The 28,000-nt window shown below is 24.5% G+C and overlaps 1 protein-coding gene and 1 non-coding gene across 4 annotated transcripts; both read left to right on the top strand.

The window, feature by feature from the left end:
- On the top strand, positions 1 to 27,998 carry LOC409291 (protein fem-1 homolog CG6966). 3 transcript variants are annotated; one of them, XM_392810.6, is made up of 8 exons: positions 1 to 483; positions 23,816 to 23,975; positions 24,252 to 24,452; positions 24,668 to 24,919; positions 25,251 to 25,407; positions 25,500 to 25,926; positions 26,038 to 26,244; positions 26,330 to 27,998. In XM_392810.6, exons 1-8 carry the CDS (start codon positions 424 to 426, stop codon positions 26,738 to 26,740), a joined length of 1,875 nt encoding a protein of 624 aa, XP_392810.3. In that variant the 5' UTR covers positions 1 to 423; the 3' UTR covers positions 26,741 to 27,998. The 3 variants fall into 3 exon arrangements, with proteins under 3 accessions (XP_392810.3, XP_006564184.1, XP_016768207.1); XM_006564121.3 differs by lacking the exon at positions 1 to 483 and adding an exon at positions 17,520 to 17,675 and having other exon boundaries at positions 26,330 to 26,740; XM_016912718.2 differs by lacking the exon at positions 1 to 483 and adding an exon at positions 22,589 to 23,445.
- On the top strand, positions 25,042 to 25,204 carry Mir6005 (microRNA 6005). The gene has a single exon (NR_127307.1). It is a non-coding gene; the product is annotated as a microRNA 6005 (primary transcript).
- Positions 27,999 to 28,000: the final 2 nt, after the last annotated feature.

The following is a 28,000-nucleotide window of genomic DNA, read 5'->3' as shown; positions in this document are numbered from 1 at the left end:
CTTGAGCTTAGTTGTTGATGAACTGTTGAAGTGAAAGTACAGGTATCGCCATCTGATGACCGAATAAGAGGTGCATTCGCAAAACGACCGAAACAAGACGCTTGAAGAGAGGAATTGATCCGATGCTTGTGTATATGCGCGCGCGCGTATCTAACTGTAAAACTGCTCTCGAGAAGTGAGAAACATTAGCGGTAATCGTTGATCATTCGGACATTATTTCATTCGTCTCTTATTCGCAACATGAGATGAGTCACTGCTGTGATTTTCGATAAAAGAGATCGCGAGTGACGAACAAGACTATTCAACGTATTTGCCGTGCTTTTGAACAAGGAGAAATACCAGCCGTGAACAGAAAGAACTACGATACGAAGGTTAAACAGTGTTATTCAACGGCATTGTATGCGATAATTGATTTTATGCGAAATGGATATTAAAAATGTCATGTACAATGTTGTGAGAGAAGGAAAATTGGCACGCTTAAAGGTAAGTCTCGATCAAATTTTCAATATATAGTGTATAAATTTTATCTACGGTATAGGATAGCCACATTTTACATTTCATTTCATGGCATATCCATTCAGGGAAAATATTTCTTTCTTAGTAGTATAATAAAAATACCCTGTTCTAAATATAGTTATAGGCATCTATAAATAACCTCGAACCATGTTATAAGTATATAAATTTATTTTAACATAATCGATGGAAGTATTTCATTTTTTTTTCAATGAGTTAATCGTTAATTGCATTAATTAAATATTATTTAATATTATATTTTGAAATTTTATGATTATTAATATATTGGGTTAATGGATCATTTTACGAATACATAAATTTTTTATAGGTTAACATTTAAAATTAAAAATTTTATTAGAATGTTTTAAATAATATAAAATTATTCAATTTTTATTTTATCAATATAAATTTGAAATATAATTCGTACTTATCATAATAAAAGTTTAATAATAGAGACAAAAAATATTATTAAAATATAAAATATTTTTATTAACTTTGATGCTTCAAAGAGTTTTTAAATTTTTAAATATTATAACGTTTATTATTAAAAAAAATTATTAAATAAATACAAAAAATATATTTATATATTCTGATATTATTTTATTTTTGCAAAATATTAATTTGCTTTTTTTTCGTCGTTAAATTATAAGACAAAGAGCGCGCCAATACTTCGTTTCCGTTTTTCTAATGTCAGTCGATCACAACGCTTTCGAATATATATTATTCTTATATGTACGTTATTTTATAACAAATTTATTATATGTACATATAATTAAATTCATATAAATTGCATTAAATTATGACTTTGTTTCTTAATTTTCTAATGTACAATTATTAATAAACAAAAATATTAAATGAAATTACTTTTAATATAATTGATAAATTTCTATAGAAATGGTCAAATGCTGAAGTTAACCTAAAAAACAAAATATTGCGTTTCTGAAAGATAAATATTTTTTCTATTCAATGTGTTTTGTATTCAATGTATTTTAATATAATAATATATATTAAAATATTTTTACATATAATAAATAAAATTACTTATATTATTTTTTGTAAGATATAATAGAACGAATATATTAAAGAATAATGAATAATGATTATTTAGTCGTAACATTTTGAATGCTTACAAAATTTATAAATTTCTATTATCCTCATTATATTAATAATCATTCGTAGTTATATTAGAGATTATTGTTAAAAATTAAAAAATATTTTCTTGTCTATAAAATAACGCAATCAAGTTGAGAATGTTTTTTTCTCTTTCTTCATTTATTTTTACATAGGTATATATACTTATTTGAAATAGCAATACACTGTTTTAATGATATCTCTTGCATACATGTACACATTACGAAATTTTGAATATGATTAGGCTTCTATCAATTTCATTTTTGTACAGATGCACAGATATCGCGATAATGTTAAAAAACGAACAAAAGAAAAACAAATTAGATTCAGTATTTTTTTGCCTGTTACAATGAAAGAAAAGAATTTTCTGTATTCTTAATTCCCATTTATTTTGAGTAGAAAATAGCCAAGACAAATAGCAGTTATATTTAGCAAGTTGAGACATCCATAGACATTAATGGGAAGTTTACTTAGTTAGATATATATATTGTATATGCCTTTTGCATGTATATATATATATATATATATATATATATATATTTATATATATATTTATATATGTATATATATATATGTAATGCATGAATATAAGGGTAAAATTGAAACAAAATGGGCAACAAAGAGACTATTATAGTGATTTATAATAGCTAATTGATATTATTAAAAGTCACAAGAAAATATATTAATAGAAACATTAAATTTTTTTCTCTTTTTCTTTCTTTTTTACACACACGCGTGCACAAAACTATTAATATAATAGGAAAAAATCTTTCAAATGTAAAGCAGAAACTAAAGTTTTTATATTTTATACTATGTAATTTAGTATAATAATTATTTTTAATATTGACTTTTTTTTAATGATTTATTATTATTATTATTATTTTGCTCACATTTATCTCTAGTCTAAAATTACTTGAAAAAAAGATAAAAAGTAAAACAATATTATCAATAAATTTTATATTAAATTTCTCAAATACTTAAAAACTTTATCTTATTCTCTAATTTTTTTTTATTAAATTTAAATATGAATTGAATTAACAATTAACAAATTTACTAATAAGTTAAATTTTAAAATTAAATACAAATGTTATATTTAATTTATATATAATAATAATAAAACAATAATCACATATTTCGAATTGAAATAATAATATTTTAATATGGGTCAATATCAATGTATTGATTAAGCTTAAAAATTTAAATGTTATTTGCAGTAATTTAGTGAAATTTGATAATTTAGTGAAGTTAATACGGTAATCTCGTAACCACATTGTTGTGTAGTGCACATATAGTGTTAACACGTCGGGTACATATTCCTCTAGTGTCTCTGTCTAATGACAAACTCATTGTTTCGAACTAACGGTCAATACATGCCGCACAATAATGTTAATATTCTCCGATTCTTTAAAATTTATATAATTTTTTTTTACAGTATTCAATTTAAAATATTACGAACACGTAATATTACGAACGTATTAACTTTCATCAAAAAGTGTTATGCAGAGTATATAAACCAGATTTTTAAATTTTACAACGATAACGAAAGGTTCATTAACCTAAGCGTAATAAATTACAATGTAAAACAGCAGATGGTACATATGTTTGTATCCCATATTTCCATCGTGTACCTTTATATTCTTGACAGATATTAATTCAGATTACCGTTATATTACCCGATCTAGATCTATACTCACTTCAGTTTTCTAACGGTCGCAAAAAAATTGTGAAAGCAAGCTATTGATTGTTAAACAAGAGCATTATTGATGATTCACTAAAAAACTTTCAAAAAGATAGGACTTTAGATATAGACTAAAAGACACTTTAGAAATTTACAGTGACATTACCATCCGTCATTATGTCTTTATTATTCTTGTTAATCAGTAATTTTTCGTACGTGATAATGGGTTTTTAAACGTGAAAACGAATATTTGAAGTTAATCGGAGAAAGTATGAAAATACGATTCAGAAATTGAATTCATACGATTTTTATATCTATATCCTTACAAATCAAATTATTCCATTTGAGATTGTTCAAGTTCGATTAATTTGACGAAGTGATTGTAAAAAGTTAATAAGAAATATATAAATTATAATTTAATAGAAATTTTTACATAACTTAACGAGGTTTTATAACTTTGTAACTTTTAAATATTTAAAATATGGAAATTTAAGTAGAGAAAAACATTATAAAATAAAATTAAATTGTTTTAACTTGTTATAAACTTGGTCATGTATTTATTCTGGGAATAAAAATTTTTCGAAATCATTAGTATTTTGTTTATATGGAACTATATGTTTTTTTTTATATATTAGTCGATTCATTTTATTAATTTTATAAGAAAATATTCTCTTTCTATTGCTAGATAATATTTTAATCTATAAAAATATTTTATTTATCTAAAACATAAATTATTATGTGTGTAATAAAGTATTAGAGTTTTCTTAAACCAGTTAATATTACTTAAAAAAAAAAAAAAATGGAAAATATAAAAAATTTTTAATAACTTTATAATTACAAACTGTAAATAACAGATTCATATTGATAAAACGAAAGTTTCAAGTTTGTTCAAATTCAAATTGTTTTAATTTGACAAAAGCCAACTAACAAGGTTTAAAAAGGAGAAAAATATAAAAAAATACGCCAGTCATCGTATCGATTCAATTAACACATTGTTGATTGATCAAGAGTAAACTCGTTTATTCATGCTCAAACGTTATTGATCAGTGTCAAGTTAACTCGTATTTGTCTTGTTATTGAAAAAAATATGCTGTAGAAAAAACAGTAACAATCCAGTCCAGAGACTAAGATTTAATGCTCATAGAAATAGAATAAAAGTTACGAATAAAGATATTTTAATTTTTTTCAAAGAAAATTTCGTGTTAATATGTAACTGTAATATGAAGCAATACTCTATTATTGTAATACAATTATTTTTTTTACATATTCATTTTTACATTTGTAAAGTACAATTGCATTTCTTTTCCAAATGGAATTCTATTACTTCTTCAAACATTCTGAATCAATATATATATCAATAGAAAATTGCATATAAATCTCATATTATTGCAAATGCAATTTAAAAAAAGATAGGTTAGGATAAATAAAGTTATTAATTATTTATTTAAATTTATGTATTTTAATATTCAATTATGGAAAATAATAATCGATTTTACGCATTCAATTTTGCATAAAATCATCATAGCGCATAACTATGATGATTAATCAACATATTTTCTACATTCGAGTTTACACAATATCGCAATGTTTTTATCTTTCCGGTTCATTGTATAAGAAATTATGCGGGATAACGATTGTTACAAAGAATTAAATTCGTTAAACGTTTTTCTTCTTTGTATTGTAATGAGCAACGAACGATGATATTACATTAGTACATTATCTTTGTATTATAATATTTATCAGATATTTCAGTGCAATTTTACAATGCGGTCATAAAAAAAAAAAAAGAAAAAAAAAAAGAAATCGTTCAATGTTATTTGATATGATACGAGGAAACCAATCTGTTATACCCGTATTTTATTAAAACCTTGATAGATTATCGAGTTTGCAACACGGTAATTCCAATAATGTTTTTATTGGAATGAACAATAGATACGTAGAAAATTATATATAAGAGTTTAGAACACATTTTTGGTTCACAGAAAAATTTTATTATATATTCGAGGAATTAATAATCAATTGTAATTGTTTATATTCCATGATTTTACGGATTTTTAAGAATAGATTTGTATTTTTTAATTTTGTTTTTATCTTTCCTTCTATTTTTTTATTTTAGTTTATCGTGATTTTCAACATACATCACTATCACAAAAGTATATATATGCTTATTTATATTTTTTATTTCGTTCAACATTACGAGTTTTTAAAAAGAAAATTTTTTTTCTCGCATTAGTTTTACATTTACAAGAGAATTTCAACAAAATAGAAATATTTGATGTGTAAAATATTTATAAATTACAAATTACAATTACAAGTCCATAACATCATTTCAATGTACCCTTCAGTTTATTCATAGATATTAACAAGTGAAATAAATTTGAACAGAATATATATATATATACTCTTATTTGTTTTGGATTCCGTTCCAATATTTGATTATAGTGATATTTAAAACTTGTTTCTCACGAATATTTTAAAACTGAATGAGTATAGTTTAATTTTATTTAATCGATGATATCATCGATTATAATTGCTCTAAGTTTCGTATAAATTAATTAAGATGAGGAGATTTCTAAATATCTTATAAATATTTATTTTAATTTTCTACAATATTCTTTTATACCAATTTAAACGAAATTGAATGACGTTTTTTTTCTTTCAATTCTTCGTAAATTAATTCGAAGAATTCAATTAATAATTACTTAAAATATTCCAGAATCGATAAAGAATTGAAATTAATTATCCGTAAAGAATTTACATTTTATTTCTAGTAAACAATTCGTACGAATGAAGTTATGTTTTCCTATGTAAAATAATATTAAGTGGAAAATTGATTATGGAATGGATTATTTATTATCTATCATTGAAACATTATCATCTTTTCAAGAATGCATTTATTAAAGAATGCGAAGAAATTTAATTTAATTTTTTATTTTTCAATTATACACTTAAAATATATTTATAGATAATAGAAAATACTTTGAAATTTTAAATAAAAATAATCGTTGTATCATTTCGAAGTTATGTTTGAATTAGAAAGAATATTAAGCATACGTGCCAACGTATCTCTCAAAAGATTAATTTCATTCATTTCTTAAAATATTGCTACGATATTATAAACTCGTAGATGAATCTTTGACATTTCTGTTATTGGATTATTGATAAAATATTTGTGTCTTTATATTTTCGTCGACGTCCATAATTTGTGAACTTGTAACATTATCAATTGATCAATGTTATAACAAATATTTATAAGAATATTGATCAGTAATATCAATAATCATCAATTGATTGAATTGTTCCCGAATATTTCGATTCATCATTATTCATATTTCTCTTTTTGATCATAAGTATTGATCAATAAATTAAATCAAATTTTATACCACTTAAATTATCTGAATTAATATTAATCATTCAAATTAAATTACTATATAAACTTCTTTATATGCTCAAATATAATTGAGATGTAAATAGATGTGTCATGGAGACATAATATTTGATGAAGATATGGCATAAATTAAACATTTCTAAAGTCTTTTTTTAAAATCAGTATAAACATATATTTCTTCGAAATCAAATTAAAATTATCAATGAATATTCAAAAAGCTATGATATACCAAAAAATGAGGTGAAAAAATTATCTGAAAATTAAAAAGTATATTGATTTAAAGTTAAAGTAAAGAAATAATTTGTAGTGTAAAAAAAATACGTAACTTTAAAATTTATTAATTTATGTTCTAACTTGTAATCTTAATTTGACCAATATGATTATTTTTTTTCTTACATATATATATATATATATATATATATATATATATATATATATATATATATATGTATGTATGTATGTATGTATGTATGTAAGAATGACTTGATTTCTTGATTTAAAAAATCATGATAATCTTGAATTAATATTTCGAATAAATGTTTTAATAGTAGTGTAATTTGTAATATTTTACAATTCAATCAAGCTGTCATATCTCAGAATATTTATGCCAGTTTTTTCACAAGGTTCGTTTCATCCATTATATGTGAGATATTACATAATTTCAATTCTTATTTCGATTCAAGGCTGATACCAATTCGCTCAATGTCTCAATTTCATGAAGACCTTTTGACAAATCACCACTCTGACCGTAACCACAATCAGAATCGTAGAACAGGAAATGTAGAATCCGGCTCATTTTACAGCGAATAAGATATCAGAGATATCAGATTGAATGTAAAAAAAAATAATAATTAATAATGGCAATTACATTGTTATCGTTGTGATTAAAAATATACAGAGAGTATATTTATATATTTTCCTCTTATAAATTTAATAAGCAACGTTAATCACATTTTTTTTCAGGTCTTTTAAAATAAGAACGGCAAATAAAATCGAGGCAAAAAAAATAATTACCCGTATTTAACTTCAATTTTTATTTTTTTTCTTAGTATTGTTGCATAGATTTAATTGTTATTTTAATCTATGCTTTTACATCGAGATTTTAATGTACATACACGTATTATTACGTATAATTAATTGATTTATTATCGTTTAAATCATTTTAGTAATTGTAAGCTTCCACTCATCTATTACTTTTTTTTTTTTTTTCACTCGCGTATGATATATGATATCGTGCATATTTATAACCGTAACAATTGAATTGCTTGGTTAAGTGCTGCAATATTATTTTAGTATCTATTTAATGTAATCAAATATGATTATCTGAATTGCTTTAAATAAATTTAATAAGAGGAAGTTTTTTGATTTTAATTCTTCTTACTCTTTTTTTGTCTTTATTTCGAAATATAACTCTCTATATTTAAATATGTGTATAAAAAAGATTTAATTTTTAATCAAACGTAATAAATCTAATAAATTAATCAAATAATAGATATTTGTTTAATCAAAATCATTAAGATTGTATTAAAATCAAAAAATGTGTTATTATTATATTATATAGCCAATATGCGATTCATTTATAATAATGTTATATTTAGACAAAATTAATCAGAGAAATTATTAAAGTTGGCTACTTGCCGCAAACCAATATTCAGGGTCACACTAAGATCATTTTTCTTTTCAATTATCTATGACAATTATTACGATGATCTACGATTATAAATCGTTTTAAAAAAAATTCAGTTTAATAAGAATTAATATAAAAATTAATAAAATATGTTATTTTAACATTTATTTTGATAAATGTATTGTAAAAATATTAAGCAAACTATACTACAGAAATTAAACAAAAGAAAAATTAAAGTAAAAAATTTTATTCATAAATTAAATTAACATCATAATTTTGTTAATTATTAGTATTTATAATTATCAGATATTTTTACAAAAGAGATTTATTGAAATTCATAAAAGTTGAAAATAATCTCAAAATAGGTTAAGATCACGATGATGAGCGACAGTTATTCAATTCCCGTTGCAAGGTTATGTTTTCTTCGCTGCTTTCGAAAGACATTTCGTAGGAACACATTCTCACCTCAATAGCGGACAACACGAAGTAAAATCTAGGTTAGGTTTGTGCATATATGTAACATCTAAACGTTCCAATTACCAAAATAACTTTGAGTTACGATGCAAAAATATGTTTTCTTTCTCGATATAGCGTATTTCACGTTTTTCATCCAATCATTTTTCACGAGAGAAACATAATCTTCAAAATCATGACTCAACATCATGAAACGTAATTATAGATTTATAGCTGTTGATTTTAGTTTAAATTTTCAGTAATTGCAGATCTGTATTGATATTCAAATTATTTTCCTACTTCATTTAAAAATAACCATGATATTCTTTGATATAAAAAGTTATATAAATTTTTTCTTCATTTATTTTATATAATATTTATCACTTATTTTATGTTATATTGTATAAAATAAAAATATTGCATTGCTACCTTATTAGCATTGAACGTATGTAAGAATATTAATAAAACATTATAAAAGAAATTAAATAATATAAATATAATAATAGTTACTAATATCATTAATTATGTTAATGTATAGAAATTCATGTTTTTTAATATTTATATTTATATTAATATTATAAATTTGTTTTTTAAAATCACACTCATTATTTTCTTAGAAATCTTAAGACATGTTTTATTATATATTATATACATAATTTCTAATTTTAATTTTATATTCGTTTTATAGTATTTTATATAAAAATATTAAATGGTTTTTATTTTTATGGTTATTCTTTCAAGTTTTAAAATTATATAGTATAATATATATATATATATATATATATATATATATATATATATATATATATATATTTGAATGAAATAAAATTAAAAAAATTTTTAATCTTTAATTTAAACATAAAGAAGAAGAATGATACATCATATATAATCTATCAATTTTTAAAGTTTTTATTTCTTTTATATGATATCTAAAGTCATAGTTATCTTAGATATATAAAAATAACAAATGTTGTAAATTCATCACTTTTATATCTTAACTATTAATAGAAAATTTTTCTTATTTATAGATAACAAAATGTTGTGTATGTGTTTGTGACTATAGAAATAAGATATCTTATTAAATAAATATCTAATTTTTCATTGTTCAATACTCGTATGATAGTTGCTCAATTCTCTAACATTTTACTCATAATAATTTTAGTTTTATAATTGATGTAATGGAAAATTTTATATAGTACCTTGACATTGAATCGAGTTAATGACTTTTGTACTCGAATCTATTTTTATATTTTTCTTGTTTTTTTGTAACTTAAAAATTTTATTTAATTTTCTTCATAAATCTTTTTTTTTTATTTTTTTTTACAAATGAATATGATTATATGATCTAAATGAATATTATAATTTTTCAAAAAAATTCACATAAGATAATTTTTATTCATTTATAATTCACTTCTTATCGTAATGAGCCATGATTTTAAATTATGATTTTAAAAATTAGGATTGGAATAATATATTTTTTAAAAAATATTATTGCAGTCGAGTAATTAAGATTAAATGTTAATTACAAAATTTTAGTAGTTACAATCCGTAAATAAATAAAATAAGATAATAATTTAATGAACAGACATTGAACTGGATTATAAATTTAATAAGTCAACCTATATTTATGTTTTTCATTGCATTCGAAGTATGTACTTGGAACCAGTTCTGCATCGTTTCCCAATGCGGTTGTCGGAAGATCTTTATTTAGTCAATCTCGACAAAACGTGAATGTGTTTCATCATACCTTCGAGATATCACCATTGACTTTTCGTTGTTTCTTTTTTATCGGTTTTAACCAAGTTAGAACCGTCGATTGATTAAACAAGAGCTTGTTTCTCAATATTCTTAAACGATTATCCATATCAAGTTCCTGGAAATTTTTATGAGAGCAAACAAATGTCAACGCAGCTGTACTTGTTTGTACTCTTTGAATAACAAGCTCAAAATATAAATTTGAAATTTGTTCTCTTCGAGATATAATGCAATCAATTTTAATATCTCGTTTCTTCTTAATCCTTTATAGATCAATATCAAATTGGAATTAATATATTTCCAATATTAATCGTCTCAGGTATGAAACAATTTTTTGTTTAGTAGTATATAATTTGTTTATAACGAGAATATGAAAATTTTGAATCATAAATTTTAAAGAAATTCAAAAATGATAATTGCACTGATAATGCAATGATAATGCTATATTAAGTGATATATTTTCTTGTTATTCTTACTTATTTTAAGCTATAAAAACATTTTAACCGATACTGATTTTTTTATGATTTATATACTTAAACTAATAATAATTTATTTATTTATTGGAAAATGGAAGCGTATAAATTTTAAATATCTTATTGATTTAACGATTCCACTTTATCATTTTCACTATATCTGTTTACATAAGTATCCAAATAAGGTCCGGGGCTGCGAACGTTTTCACAAGCAGTGTACACATACTATATCTAAAGCTGGATCCACACAACTGTTCGTGAACAATTCACGACAGTGAATTTTTCAGTCTGGATACTCTGAACGAATACCATTTGTGGTATTCGATGAAATCTTTTTTGTTCGTTCAACTATTCGCTTATTTAATTATTTGCCTTAATGATATTTACAGAATGTCACAATAGCTGACATTCAATAACATTCAACATTTTCAATCTCGATTATTTTCAGCAATTTTACACAAAAGACTTTCACTACTGCTTATACGTGTGTGTATTTCGCTTTGTTTCGATCATTGTATCATTCTCTTTCTTTTTCTTTCTCTCAATTACAATTAATCTGGCTGTGCAATGGAAATCTATGATGTAGGGAAGACAAGAGTGGAAGAGTGACTCGAGGAACGCGCCAGTCAACTCTCGTGGCACGTTCTAATATTACTCGAAGTATACGTATAGTGTGAGTCAGAGGCATAACCAGAAAAGACGTCGCCTGTAGAGAAATACTGGAATTCCTCTGTCTTTAATATATTCCGTGATTTTCTATATATATAAATATATAAATACTTTTATTCATATGGGAGATCAACAATTAGAAAAGAGATCTTAACTCGTTAAAATTTCTTCCTGAATATTTTATTCTGTAAAAAAGTTAATAGATTGAGGGGAATTTTTAAAGTTTCTAGAGAATAGAGATTTGAAGATAATTGTTCCACGTTGCGTGTTTACGAGAGTCTGAAAATTTTTCCTTTGAACTTTTTGATGAATTTACAAAGTTTGTCTTTAAAGAAGCGTTAATAGAAATGTTAATAATAAAATGTTTCTCAAGTTAATCTTCCAATTATATCATTTATCTCCAACTTGATTTTACTATAATTTTTAATCTCGATTCTACTTTTACTTAATTACATTTAACGTATCTCTCGTAATTTATTTATTATCTCCTTCACGACGAACCTTCATCCTATTCACGTCTTAAACTTTCATCTTTTCATTACTCATTCGAGACGTCTTTCAGGATGTCCTCTTTAATTAATTCTCCTCCGATCAATAACAGACGTCATGGCAATTGTTATTAATATACACTGGATATTCGAAATTAAAAAACATATCCATTTAAATTTTCGTTCCATGTAACCATTTGAAAAAAATTCAACGCAAATACAACGATAATAATTTCTAACGATAATAATCGCAACTTGCTAATTTCTAAAATATTCACGAATCATCTGATTTATATTTTTCTAACTTTGAATAAATACTTAACGCTTATATCAATGGTAAGTGTTAAAGTGAATATTAAAATATTAAAATATTAAATTTTAAAAATTTATATATATTTTTGTAACGCATTATATAATTAGAAAATAAAATATATTATAGATCACAGTCAATAAAAATAACTTTTCAATCAATATTCAAAGTATATTCACTATATATATATAATGTATTTATTATTTATAAGGAATATAAAAAAAAAATTATTTTTAATTGATTAATAAATAATGGATTTCTAATCAATTTATTCATTAGATTTACTATTCTTAAATTATATATTGACATGTAAATATGTTATAATATATGTTAATTAATCTAAATTATTGTTATTGAATCTACCTATGTACAATTAGAATCAATTTAATTATTATTCACTGCGTTCAATTTCTTAAGAGAAAAAAATTAATGAGTAATATGATAATTATAAAAAAAATAACAAATGGAAAAACGAGTTGAATCTATTTTTGAAATCTTTATCATCTCATTAATCATTATTATATTTACTTCATTATTTGATCAGATGATAATGCATGATATATAATAAATAAAATTAATTCAATTTGATGTATTTATGAGTATATAATTATTAAATTTAAAAGGAATTTATCTTTACAAATATCAATCAATATTTCAGTCAACGAATAATGTTTATCAATTATATAAAAATAAGATTGTTTCGAAATTTCATAAAATCAATTTGTGAATCATCTTAATGGATTTTTATTTTCATACCTTTTTTTTTTCTTTTTATTATTATTAAAATTTTCGATGATACTTATATATGTAACACTTTTAATGATGTTGATACAAGATCATCGAGGAAAAGATTATAATCGATATTGTCAATGTCTCGTGAAATCATGTTTCGTGATTACTTAAGAAATTAGCGAATAATAATCAGCAAGACATTTTATTCGAATATTTACGTAGTAATAAAATATATATATGTAAATACATATATACATTCTATATCTATTTGTGTATTTTTCTTGCACAATTTTACAACGGTTCAACGATTGCAATATGTATTTTCTAAAAGAAATACATTTTAAATGCACTTATGAATGCATCTTATTAATGATTCTATCTGTATATTATGATTGTGAACTATCTTTTCTTTTTTTTTTTTTTTTTTTTTTTTTTTTTTTTTTTTTTTTTTTTTTTTTTTAATCATTTACGTGAATTAATGAGAAATAAGAAATATGTTTGTCATCTTAAGATGTCGATTATGCATACTTAAAAAAATTATTTACGGTCAAATAAAATTCTAACTATTTATTTCAATTTTGAATATAAACATTTTCTTCATCATATTCATCATGTAAAATATACTGTGAAATGTTTATACTGTGCATTAATATTACATGCTGAATTATTATATTGCAAAAAGGAAAATTATATTTTAGTGTAACGACCTTTCTTGCAAGTACTTATACGTTTTATAATTGCATCGATCGTATATTCTGAGAAATGAAAAAAAAAAAAAAAAAAAAAAAAAAAAAAAACGAAGAAGTAAAATTTACTTTATTCCAACAACATTCGTTAAACACATTTCTAAAGAAAAAGAGAAAAACAAAGAGATAAAATTCGATTTATTCTGTTGAACATGTTCGTTAAACATTTTTTTAAGAATATGATGAATCTATTATCTTATTTACTTTGAATATATTTTTGAATTATTTACTTTGAATATGATAAAAATTTCATATTCAATGATTGTACTACTAACAGTATAAGAATATGATGGAGAACGATATAAAAAAAATATAAGAATATGAATATATGAAGAATTGTAAGAACATAATAAATCATTTCTAACACTGTGAAAACAATTATTTTGTTTATTACCAGCATATTGAAACAATAATTATATCTTGAATGAATGGATCTTCAAATTGATAAGAAATCTTTGTGTAATAAATTATTGTAATAGTAAATTATGGATAATAATTCTTATGGAATTTTCATATATGAAAATTTTAATAAATAATAAGGATTTTCTTAAAATAACGAAATGAATAAAAACCTTGGACAAATAGTGTTTCTTGTATAAGATCTGTTCATTAATAATATTATTTAATAATATTTAATGAAAGAATCGTCATTACAATAATTCACGAAACTAGATACGTGATAATTAAAAACTGCTTTTAAATATTTATTGCTATACATATGCATTACGTAAAGTTATTAATAATTCGTTTCACGATATAGTTATAAAATACTTACTGACTCGGTTAACGATCACACTCGCGTTGAAACTTTATCACTTTTAATACTTTTTTTATAAATACTTTCTATAGATATTTTTCTTGAAAGTTGTAATAATCTTGTTTAGAAAGTAAATGCAATCTCATATAATATCATTCAATATATATGAATTGTATCTCTTTTCATAAAGTTTTCTTTCATAATTCAATATCCTAATTGTTTTCGTTTATTTTCTTTTTAAATTCATAATTTTACTTACGAAATATTATAAAAATCTCGAAAGAGATAATTAATGAATAAAGAATTATTCATTAAAAAAAAAATTCTTTCCGATTGTTATAAGTAATTGAACAAGAAAAGAAGCTAGATATCCCGTAATAATTCTCGTTTCTACGCTTCCAATATCAATGTTAACTAGTTTTCACCAAAAGTGTTTTAAAATTATTCTAAGTTGTTCCATATATATATATATATAAAAAAAAAAGAAAAACTTGCTTTCGCTATTATGTCAGAAACAAGTATCATTTTACGCAATTCCCGCGCATGATATTTCCTACGCTAAGAATTTGCATCCGCAGGAAGTTATACGTAATACTGACGTATACATGTGATACCTGTTGCACTTCAACGATTCGTTACACAACTCTAAGGATACTCGATCACGTAATTATAGTAGATATTTTTTTTTTTTTTCACTCTGCGACCACTGTGACGCATTGCAGTGTAACATTCGAAGAGTAATTCTTTCTAGTAGTGACGTAAATCGCGTCCATTAACATGTTCACCGTTGATCGAGTTTTTACCGTCTCGTGATACGGTAGTTTAAAATAATTTTTCTCTTTTAATCTAGTTCGAATAAAAAAAAAATTATTTTTAATAATACGTAGCAATTAAAATTAAATAGAGAGACGACATTTATTCGATGACATTGAAAAACGTAATCAAAGATTAAAAAAATATTTAGATAAGAGAGATTACATTTTGGCTTGTGTGTCTTATCAACACGATTGAAATTATGCTCTTTGCATCACAAATCATTCTTAAAATGTGAAGATGACGTATTGTACCATCATTCACATCATTATCCGAGAGAAGAGGATATAAAAGTACGTATGCATAAAGAATATTGTTTACTAAGTTGAGGTTGCGAAATTCGATATTATGAAACATTGAAATGTCTAAGTTTTAATGTCAAGATTTATTGATAATAACATAATAAAGGTTAAAGAACTTTTTTTCGAGACGGATAAACATATGCATCGAAATAAAATATCAAGAATTTCAATATTCATCAATTTAAAAGGATATTTAAAATTCCAATTTAAGTTTTTTAAAGAGTTTTCAAGGTTATCAAATAAATTAGCATAACTCATTATAAGTAATATTTACTTTGTTAAGGGAAAAAAAATAAATAAATTATCAAGGTATGAGGAAAAAATGTTTATAAAAAGTAAAAGTAAAAAAGAAATATATTATTTAGATTATACTTATTTAACATATTTATTTATACGATAAAAACAATTTTTTATAAAAAAGTTTCTTATAAGAAATATGCAGTAAAAAAAAGTATGTTAAAAGTATAATCTCGATCATAGTTGAAGGTTTAAAAATAAGATTTTTTAAATAAACTTGAGAAGTTTATTGAATTATTTAAGATATCTTATTTTCTAATACGAGTATTTTTTTTTTTTTTTTAATATTTTGTAATATCATGTAGGTTTATTTCAAATAATAAACGATAATCATTCAAACGATTATCCATAAAAAAGAAATGAGATTTCCAACGAAAAAGCAATCTATGTCGGTCAATTAGTACGGAAAATCGAATTTCTTCGTTCCAATGAACTCGGATGTTAAAGCCGATATAACAGAATAATCGGCGGGATAAATTTATATAAGTATGTATGTACATTATAACTTAACCCCTGTTACATAACAGTCGGTAAGAGTTGATCAGGAAGAACAATTAGAAAGTGTATACGAAGGTGTTCTGGCGCATGTACAAGTTTACGATCGTCGAGACTATTGCATAAATATCGATATGCAGGACTTTAACTTTCTCGCATTTTATACATATCCCTATCTTCAAAGTGACCACCTCTTTTTCAATCCTGCGCATGGTAAAGAAGATCCCTCTCTTCCTCTTTCGTTGCATGTTTTTCTTTCTCCTACTCTTTTCACATCGTTGCCTAGAATCTTGCGATCATATACTTCAAGAGAAGTCTCTTGAACGAACAGTGACGATTTAGACAAGCTTCAGCAAGTGATTTTCCTTTTCCTTTACTTAAAAATAACTTTATCTCATTTCTAAAAATTAAATCACTAGTTAATTACCTGTTGGTTTATTTATCGATCGAGCATATATCATATAGTTCCGATTTTCTCGATCCAATTTTATTATCAACTTCGACGCATTACACTTTGTACATCGTATCGTTATGCGCATTCAAAATGCCTCCTTGCCCGCGTTCGAACAACGATAAAATGCCATATTTTCAAAATATCGATATCGTTTCACGTTAAACAAGTACGCGAGTGTGTATATTATAATAAGCAACTATTTATATTCGAAAAAATATCGTGATTTTTTCATTTATTTTATCTTTCAGTCAGTGTAACTATTTGTACAAAGATTTTAATATATGAGTTATTTGATTTTTTTTCTGTGTTACATTAATACATTGATCTATGAATTATATTATAATTTATATGTTTCGTTAAAACATATACATATGCTTAAATAATTGAATAAATTTCATAATATAAAAAAAATTGTATAACTTATGAATCACGTGATTCTCGAGTTACGACAATCGATTCGTATCACTCGAATATATATAGCTGCTTGATCGAACGTATTAAAAAGCGTGAGCGGGAAACAAACTCGTTAATTGTGTCTGAGAAAAGGAGAACGACAAAATGGAATACGAGGTGAATGAAGATTATTTTACACGGGTGAGTTTCGTATATAATTTAATTCATTACCATAAACGATGTATTCAATGATGACATACTTTCTTACATATATATATATATATTTCATACTTGGTAACTGAAATTTCATACTTTCCAATTGAAAATATAAACGTGATTTAAAAAAATTATTTATTTAAATCCATTAATAAAATTTAATTTTAAATTTGACAACTTTTAATTGAACGTACGAGTTGATTAATAGTCGATTATTTAAACGCAATATCAACCAATCAAAGTCATTAATCAAAAGTAACTTTCTCTATTTTTGATCGATCAACATAATCGTTCGATCAAAATTTATCAGTTAAACAGTTTAAAGTTTAAAAGATTATCACTTGTGATTAAGTATAAATAAAAACAGTTTATTCAAAAAAAAAGTAATTGAATTATACATTACAATTAATTTTATTTTTTTTGAAGATTTTGTCTTTAAATTTAACTAATACTTTGATTGTTATTTATAAAAAATATTTTCTTTCTTTATAGAAATTTTCTTTTCGAATATAATAATTAAAAAAAATAAAATTTTTACCAGCTTTCAAATCTCAATCTGCGTAATCTTAAATTGATTTGTAAAAATTGTAATTCTTCTTTCTGTACATTATGCCAAATCATTCAACGAGTTATCTCTCAGCGAAGACAAAATCATTTTTACGTAAAAAAGAATCACGTAATCGAATTATATCGAATAAAAAATATCTCTTATGTGTTCGGATTATTTATGCAACATGTGTAAGAAAAGAAGATTCGAAAAAAATATATCAAATGGATTAGAATATATATTCAGCATATATATATTTTATGTAATATGAAATATCGAGAAATAGTTTTAAGGAACTGGGAATATTTTATGAAAGCGGAAAATTTTATTTAACGGAAAACAGAAAGATTTGTGTATATAACGGATTACCAGCAGCTATGCTTTTAAATTTCTCCGCAATTATACACGCGTTCCTCAACATTACTTTTCCTGGTTGTTATGAAGTAAAATGAGTACCTTCAAATAATTGCACTTATTTACTTTCGCATGGGAAAGAAGGATATTAAAAAAAAATATACCAAAAAAAAAAAAAAAAAATGCATATCTTTAGAAGACAAAATGGTTCCGTTAATTATTATTAATTCTTCGAAATTTTTAATATAAATTTAATATGCTTTTTATCTTAATATATGCGTACATTAATACATTTCATAATATTTTATAGTAAAAAGATTAAATAATAATAAAAAATAAATTAAAAGATTATTTGTCGAAAACATTCTTTTTTAAATATTTACAAAATATTTTAGAATTTTTTTAAAATATCTAAATCTTTTATTTAAATTGTTATAATTAATTTCTACATCTCAGTAAATTATATAGATGCACAAAATTATTTAGGATTATTATTAATTTTTTTTTACGTGAAGTTATACTTTATTTATTTATAAAAAAAAGTAAAAATTATGAAAAATTTTTGAAATTTGTCAATGGATCCCTGTTTCAAATTTTTAATAATCTTCAATAATAAATTTGCGAATGATCAACCGATATATTTGTTGATCGTTCAATCTGATCTCTTAAAATAGAATTCCTCATCTCAGTCGTGTCTCAGTATTTATTGTCAATGAAAAAAAACTCTCTTAATTTGCATTATATCATATTCTTCGATTTCCTCTGTTTCTTGCAATTTCTTTTTTACTTGTTGTGACATAATATACATTTATTTGTGACTTATCTCGATTAATAAAAGTTAAAAAAAATTCGTAATATGCTTATTTTTTTATAAAAAAATTCATCTATTTTTATAATCGACGTGTTCGCTTGTTAATTTTATGATTCGAATCGATGGAACTTTGAGATCAACACACTGAAAAAAAACACAAGTAATGTTGCAATAATTATGAATATTACGTCTATAAGACTACATTATCGAAATTAAATATTAATAAATATTTCTTTATTTTTCATAAGATTTATAAAAATAAAATTTTTGCGACACATCTTAAACACATTAGTTTATTGTAATACATCGATTGGAAAATATTGTATTAAACAATATACATAAATTTTAGATAATTTAATACCACAAATTCGTAACATTCTTTTATATAACATGGATTTATAATACATATATACATATATATTTCAAATATAATAATAATAATATTTGTGTATAAATCTTGTATGTTAAAATATCTCTTAAGATTTCAATGAAGAGAAAAATCTAATTTTGCTCTATGTAAATGTAAATATATTTTAATGTAGCAAACGAGATATATTTATTAAAGTTGAATTGATTCAACTTTAATAAGACTAGTTTTCTAAAAAATTAAAAAAAAAAAAATGAAAAAGAGAAATGATTGAATATAGAAATGCAAAAAAAAATATATGTATAAGAAAAATAGTACGTAAATTTATGAATATCTTTTAGATGAAGAAATTGTAGAAAATTGGTGTTACTGAAGTTGCAATCTATAATGTGAATTGTTGTGTCTTCCTGATATCATGGGTCACGATAAAATTAACATTTTTTTTCTACGCACATACATTTCTAATTATAGTTAATAATAATGTCATGCTTTCATTATAAAACACAATAATATAATGTTATATTTATTTTCTTATATATACAAGATTAAGATACTTCAGATTCATTTATTTAAAACTAAAAAAAAAAAATGACTTAACATTTACGTAATAATCAGATTATTATTATAGTATTAGGTATTACGAAATATTCATTAATCATATAACCAAATATATTATGGTAATAATACAATCGACAAGCAAATGATTTTTTTACACAAAAATAAAAAAATATAATATAAATTATTTTATCATATAATTATCTTTATAATTACCATACATTCAACGTTATTTTTTTTTTAAATCAAAATGACAATTAAAAAATTTTATTATATTTATTTATATTATATTATATTTTATAAATTTTATTATATGTTTTTAATTAACTGTACTATAATTTACCAAATGTAATATGTTACGCCATTTGCATTCTAATCAATGGCGTGGAATCTTATTCTGTAATATCATATTATCAATGCAATTTACAATTATTCTATAATACTGACATAATTTTCCTCGGTTGAGAAGCGACAAAGTATAATAATCTAAGAAGCAATTATACTTGACGTAATTTTCTATTTTCTTTCTTTCTTTCTTTCTTTTTTTTTTTTTTTAATCTGTAAATTGTGTAATTATTTCAATTTGTTCGTGAAAATTTTATCTTTATATGAAAAATCTTTTTCAATTAAAATTACAGAATATATAAAATTAGATTTTTAAAATAAAAAGTTATTTTTATAATAAACATTCAAAGTGATTTTAGAATAGAAAAATTATATGATTAAAAATATTTTTATAAAATGATTTTTTTTATTCCACAATTTGAAATTGGAATTTGTAGGTAGATATATTCTTTTAAGATTAGTTTCTTCTTAATCCTAAGTTAATATTTATATTTCAATACAACTTTAGTTAGCACAATTACCATCTAATCATATATTCTACAACGTATATATTCATTCAATATATATTTTTCCTTAACTTTATTGGATATTATTAGAAGATATTCAAAATATTCTTCGTTTCTCAGCAAATATTATCCGTCTTTCTTCATAAAGAGAACAATCATAAAATATAAAGCAAAAGTTATAAAATCTAAGTACTTTGTGTAAGTGTACAGAATGTAATATTTTACGAGGTAAAGAATGGAAATATACTAGGTAATAGGAATGTCCTCTATTTTCAATGCAGAAAACGTGCCACGTTTGTAGTGTACTTAAAACGTCTCTCAAAGAATAATAAAATAAAATCAAACTGAATACATAATGAATATATAATGAGCATATAGAAATTTAAAATAAACCTAACGTAAGTTCCATATTAAGATTCGACGGATAAATAAAACTTGGCTAAACTTTTCTTTTCTTCTTTCTGTTCAAAATAATTTTATATATAATTATATTAATTAGCATAATAGAATTCTTTAGCAAACAAACGAAGTAAAAGTTTAATAAATTTTTCGCATTATCTTACAAAAAAAAAATAATTATCATAAAATTAATTAATTTTACTGATGTATCTTTCACATTATATTTATTTCTATATACCGATTTATTACAACAAATTAAAATACATCGAATGATTGATTTATGTTTAACGAAATTATGACACGTAATAATACAAATATATATATCTATCTATCTTCTAGATCATAAACGAATCTAATAATTTTCTTTTTGAAACCGTAATTTCGTTATTTATAGTAATTACATGCATTAAATGTTCGTTTTCTTTGACGCTTAATAGCCTTTCTCATATGGTTCACCGTTAACTGTGAACGTAGTTAAATCTTCTCGAAAGAAACTGTTTCGATGCCTTTTGTTCTCATTACCTACTTTTCTTCCCGGAGCAGACCCCAAAAAAAAACGGACGGGCAAGCCTACGAAAAAGAATATCGATCAATCGTATAACGGAATGTTCCGTTTACTTTTAACGTTCTGCGCGCATGCGCGTACCCGCGAAATTTCAAAAAAAGAAGACGATGGGCTGAAAAAGAAATGGAGAGAAAAAAGCGAACGAGGAAAAAATTCGAACGAGAGAGAAAAAAAAAAGAAGAAGGAACGAAAGGAAATCGGCTTACAAAAAGGAGGACGAAGTGATAAAGAGCCAAGTGAATAAATAAGAGAGAAAAGTCAGTCTTGCCCTCTGCTCCCTTCTCCTCCTCTTTTCACTATATAACATCATTTTGTCCATTCACCGTTCCTGGTCGTGAGCCCAATGTCATCGATTATTCGTTTAACGGGATCTACACGTTCACGGTGGTGGTCGTCCAATAGCTAGTTAAGGGGGTTTTTGGTCTCTTCGGTCTTGAAGAGTTCAGTTGAAGAGTACATTGTTGCGTGTGAACATCGAAAGATCAATCGGTTCCAAGATTTTTTGCTTTTTCATCAGCTCAGTTCAGTTTTCGTAAATTTACACGTACACGTGACGCGCAAGAATCGTATTTCTTCGTGATATCTCTTTGTAAACTTTGTGCCATTAAAACCGCGCAATCACCACGTGGTCTAAGCAGACGATACTTGACATCTGAGTATATATTGTAGTTGAAAGTTTGCATCGAATGTAATATCTTGGCTACTCGTCAACAAGTGTTTAATTTCTTTTCTCTCATCATTCGCATCGAATACAAATTTTCAATCAATAATATCATATTCAGTTTTACGCTTAAAAAGTTTAAAGCGCAAAGTATTTAGATCCTGATATTACTTTATGAATATTTAATTAACATTGAATAAAAAGTGATTCTAACTGATTAAAAAATTTAAATTAAAGATTAATAGATCGTAAAAAGATCGAAATTGAGTTTCAAATCGAGATTTGTCGAAAAGATTTGTGAAAATAAATGCAAAAGAGATCGAGTAGATAAAGTAAGAACAAAAGATAGAGAAACATAACTGGAAAGTTTATGTGTGCTGTGTAACTACGTAAAAGAGTGGAGCTGACTGACGCATTTTACATATTTATTACTCGTGAAGAAAGGATTTGCTGTTGGCAAACGTATTTCGCGATAATTCGTTCAAGTTCAGTCGTCAGCTTAAAATTCATATTTCATAAGCAAATTATTGAAGCGACACGAGCGTTGTTAACGAATTAATTTAAAAAAAAAAAAAAAATACAATTCATTTATCCAAAAACGAACTTTATTTTAACCGGTTCAACACGGGGTCTTTACTATCAAACGTAAGTTCATGAAAATTTAAAATGTGGAAATGTAAATTTGAAATGTAGATTTTAAAAACGATGATAAAATGATAAAGAAACAAAGGAAAAGAATTTTTTATTCTGTTATAATTCTGTTATAATAATTTCATATTTTTGTAAAATGAGATATTTCGATATATAAATACTTATGGAGATGTTTATGGTGTTTAATAAGAAAAATTAAATTTAATTCGAATAATTCGAAAATATATTTAATTATTCTTAACTTTTAATTTTTATAACTATGAATTTTTTATTTTTTAAGAAAAAATTGTATTTTATTATATTTCATTCATAAAATATTTTAACATATACAATGTATATATTGTGTATAATGTATTTGTTGCAGGAATTATTGGAACATCGAGAAAAGGATGAGGTAGTAAAATTAGTCAGTACAAAAAGTCATGGAACGACTCCATTAGTTATAGCCTGTCGTAATGGGCATTATGACGTGGCTGAATATCTTATTGAAAAATGTGGGGCAAATGTTAATCAACCTGGTTTAGGTAAAATTATTCATTATCACATTTTCTACGTATATCTACTGCTATCCATTAGCTATTGAATTGCTAAGCAATCATAATAAAATCGAGGATATTCGCAAATTACATAGAAAGCCAATAAATCTCACACGTGAATTATAATATTTTTCAACTTAATTGAAGTATAATATTTCAAGCAAATGTGGAGTAATGGAATAATGAATAGAAAGTCTAATTCGTGTAAAATATTTTTCAATATTCAAGATAAAATTATTTTCCCTGTTTTCTAATTTTTTCCAGTGATGTTCGACGGCGAAATGATCGAATGTGCATCACCCCTGTGGTGTGCTGCAGCTGCTGGCCACTTGGCTTTAGTTAAATTACTAGTGAAGCATGGTGCACGAGTGAATTCAATCACTCAAACACATTCCACACCCCTACGAGCAGCTTGTTTCGATGGTCATTTCGATATTGTTAGATTTCTTGTGACTCACGGTGCAGGTATGGAATTATCGAAATTATTTATTATAATATATTTTATACAAGCATTTAAAAAAATTTAAGTTTTCAAATTATTATAATAATTATATTATATACATCTATTATTTTAAATTAAAACAATTTTTTGCATATGTAATACGTATAATATAATATTTTATAGATTTATTTTTATTTATAAAAATTAATATATAAATTATAATGCTATTTGATTATAGACATTGAGATGTCAAATCGTCACGGTCATACAAGTTTAATGATTGCCTGTTACAAGGGTCATATTAAAATTGTCAAGTTCCTACTTGCTTTAAAAGCAAACGTGAACCGAAAATCTAAGAAGGGTAATACGGCACTTCACGATTGCGCTGAAAGTGGATCCCTAGAAGTCGTCAAGGTACTCATCGAGCATGGTGCCCGAATGGGCGTGGACTCCTACGGGATGTCACCACTCCTTACGGCAGCAGTAACAGGTTAAAGCAGAATGTTCCACGCGCAACCCCGAAGGTTCCCTTAAGACGATTACAATTAATGCTTAACTGACATGAGTGTTTCATTACATAAACGAAGAAACACTCTAAAAATAATGCTGTTACGCACTGTCGACTAGTCGTCAAAGATTAGATCGTCAGCAACTTAAGTTTAAGAGAACATATGAACTCTTATGTACGTGATTACGATTTCACATGCGTAAGAGATTATATGTTTTCTTGAAGCTAATAATCATCGAAGTAGTCATTGATGATAACTAGTCGATAGTGTATCATGGCATTTAATTGTTATAAATTCTTCTCGATTTTACAGGCCATAAGCACATTGTCGAATATTTTATCAGTATACCAAACCTAGTAAGTAGAAAGGAACGTATAGATGCATTGGAATTATTAGGTGCCACGTACGTTGATAAAAAGAGAGATATGATGGGGGCACTTGAATGTTGGAAACAAGCAATGGACGAGAGGTTTGTAAAAAGTTTCATATATATATGTATAATTTTTATGTATTTTATGATATCTATAGATTATTTAAGTATTTATCAATATTGTATTTTAGATATCGAGGTGATCCAGTAATACCGAAACCACCACCATCACCCGTTGTAGCTGCTTACGACTTTGCACGAGAAATTACTGACCCTGACGCTCTAAATGGATTATTAAACGACCCAGATGAAATGCGAATGCAAGCACTTGTAATTAGAGAACGAATATTAGGACCAGCTCATCCCGATACTAGTTATTATATTCGCTACAGAGGAGCAGTGTATGCAGATGGTGGAATGTTCAATCGTTGTATAGAACTTTGGAACTATGCTTTGGACATGCAGCAGAGTATGCTGGAACCACTCGATCCAATGACTCAAAGTTCACTCTTTAGTTTTACCGAACTTTTTAGTTTTATGATAGGTAGACAAATAAATACAGGGCGAAGAGTGCCGCCCGTTCAAAGAGAAGAACTTCTTAGAGTGTTCAAGAAAGCTGTACGTTTTAAAAATAAATTATATATAAAATTTTATTATTCTTGCAAATGTATATATTGCAATATTGTATATATTACAATATACTATTTTTAATATTATATATTGTTTTAGGTGTTGGAAGTGAAATTGGGAAAACAAATGATGGATAAAGGACCAACTCGTGGACGTGATATCGTGTATTTGGATAAAGTTCTTTTGACTACTTTACATCTAGCAAGTTTATTGACTCATGAAATGCCGGAAAAAGATACTGCAGAATATACTGCATTGCATCAAGCGCTTTATGAATTAGTTCGAATAAATGCCAAAGATAGAAATGTAAGTTAGTAATAATTTAATATTTAAAAATATATTTCATGTGTAATAAATTTCCAAATAAATTAATTTTTTTTATATTTTGTAGGGGGGAAATGTACTACATTTAGTATTTCGTGAAAGGCATATTGTACTTGGGGCTGGTCCAAAATCTCCAACTTATAGGTTTCCTTCACCAAATTTAATAAAAGCTCTTATAAGAGTTGGAGCTGATGTTACAGCAACAGACATGACCGACAATACAGTATTACATCTTGCTGCCTATCATTATCCGTCACTTGATCTTTTTACTATTCTTCTTGATGCTGGTGCTCATATCGATGCTGTTAATAAATCTGGTGATACATTTGAAAAGTTGACATGGCGTAAACGCCCTTATGACGCAGTATATCTCGTTAAATACACTACACTTGCCTGTTTAGCAGCCAGAGTAGTTAGAAAAACATATGACATTTCATTTGTTCCAAAAAATCTTCAAGATTTCGTTCTAATGCACTAGTGTTATTATATAACAGGCTGTCATTTAAGATGCCACGAGAGATATTTATTTGTTATCTAAATGATAAGAAAAATCGACGATAAAAAGTTTTATATCTTTCGAAAGTGCAAAATTAGTGTTAGAACATTTTCGAATACGAGAAAGTATCAAATCTTCAAAAGAAAATTGTTATATATAATAACACGATAAATCGATACATATAATGTATGCTGTCAGCACCAATTTGTTAAATCTGGAATTTAAATATTTCAATATGAAATTATTTTGATGGCTCAAATATTGTTCTTAATGCTAAGAAGAAATTATAATTTAAATAGTATATTGAAATTTAAATTAATTCAAAAATGTTTTTGAATTATTAATCATTAATATGGATATTAATTAAACAAAACATTTAATATTAACTGGTAGTTTATTATGATTTAAAAATATTAATTATGATGATTTTATTACTTGGCTGACAGCTTTTCCCTTATACATAAACCCCATTACAAGCCATAATATATACGTTGCGTTGATGATTTAATTATAACTTGAATATATTAAATTGAAAAATTGTATAATCATAGAAATTATTTTTATTCTCACTGTTATATGAAAAAATAAAAACAGGAATAAGATTCTGTAATACACTTTTTGATATAGCATAGATTAACTTAAAAATAAATTATATACTTTTATATTAGAAAGATAAGGAAAAGCGAAGTTATAAGTTAAAATTTTTCAGTTATAAAATTTTTATTTTACATACAAATGTAGTAGTGTTTTTATTTTACTAGACATTATTAAAATGTATTTGAAATTTATTACTTAAAACAATTTGCTAATAGAAACATTTAAAATTACATTCATATTATATTAATTTATAATCTTTAAGGTTACTTTATTTAAAATGTGATAAATATACATATACATAATAAATATTATATAGATTATATATAAGAATTAAATATGCGAGGTGTGTTTTAGTAAGGTGCTTTTTTTGAAAATAAACAAATACACTTGACACTAAGTAGCACGATTGTAACAATTTCCTCACAATAATGCATCTAAAATTTATAATTTTATTAAGATCTTGATGTAATTTTTGTACTTTTGGAACACCTTTCTGTTTTAGTAATTACATTCACGCACTTTTTTTTTTATTCTTACACAGACACTGCAATTCTCTACAAAAAAAGTATCTTACATTCAAAGTCACCCAATTTAACTGTTTTATAATATGAAGACTGTGGAAATACAGGTGTGATTAATAATATA

Source organism: Apis mellifera, linkage group LG6 (genome assembly GCF_003254395.2).
Source record: "Apis mellifera strain DH4 linkage group LG6, Amel_HAv3.1, whole genome shotgun sequence".
In the NCBI taxonomy this organism is placed as follows: Eukaryota; Metazoa; Arthropoda; class Insecta; order Hymenoptera; family Apidae; genus Apis; species Apis mellifera.
The sequence above is the reverse complement of the archived record's forward strand: the minus strand, read 5'-3'. Positions and strand labels throughout refer to the sequence as shown.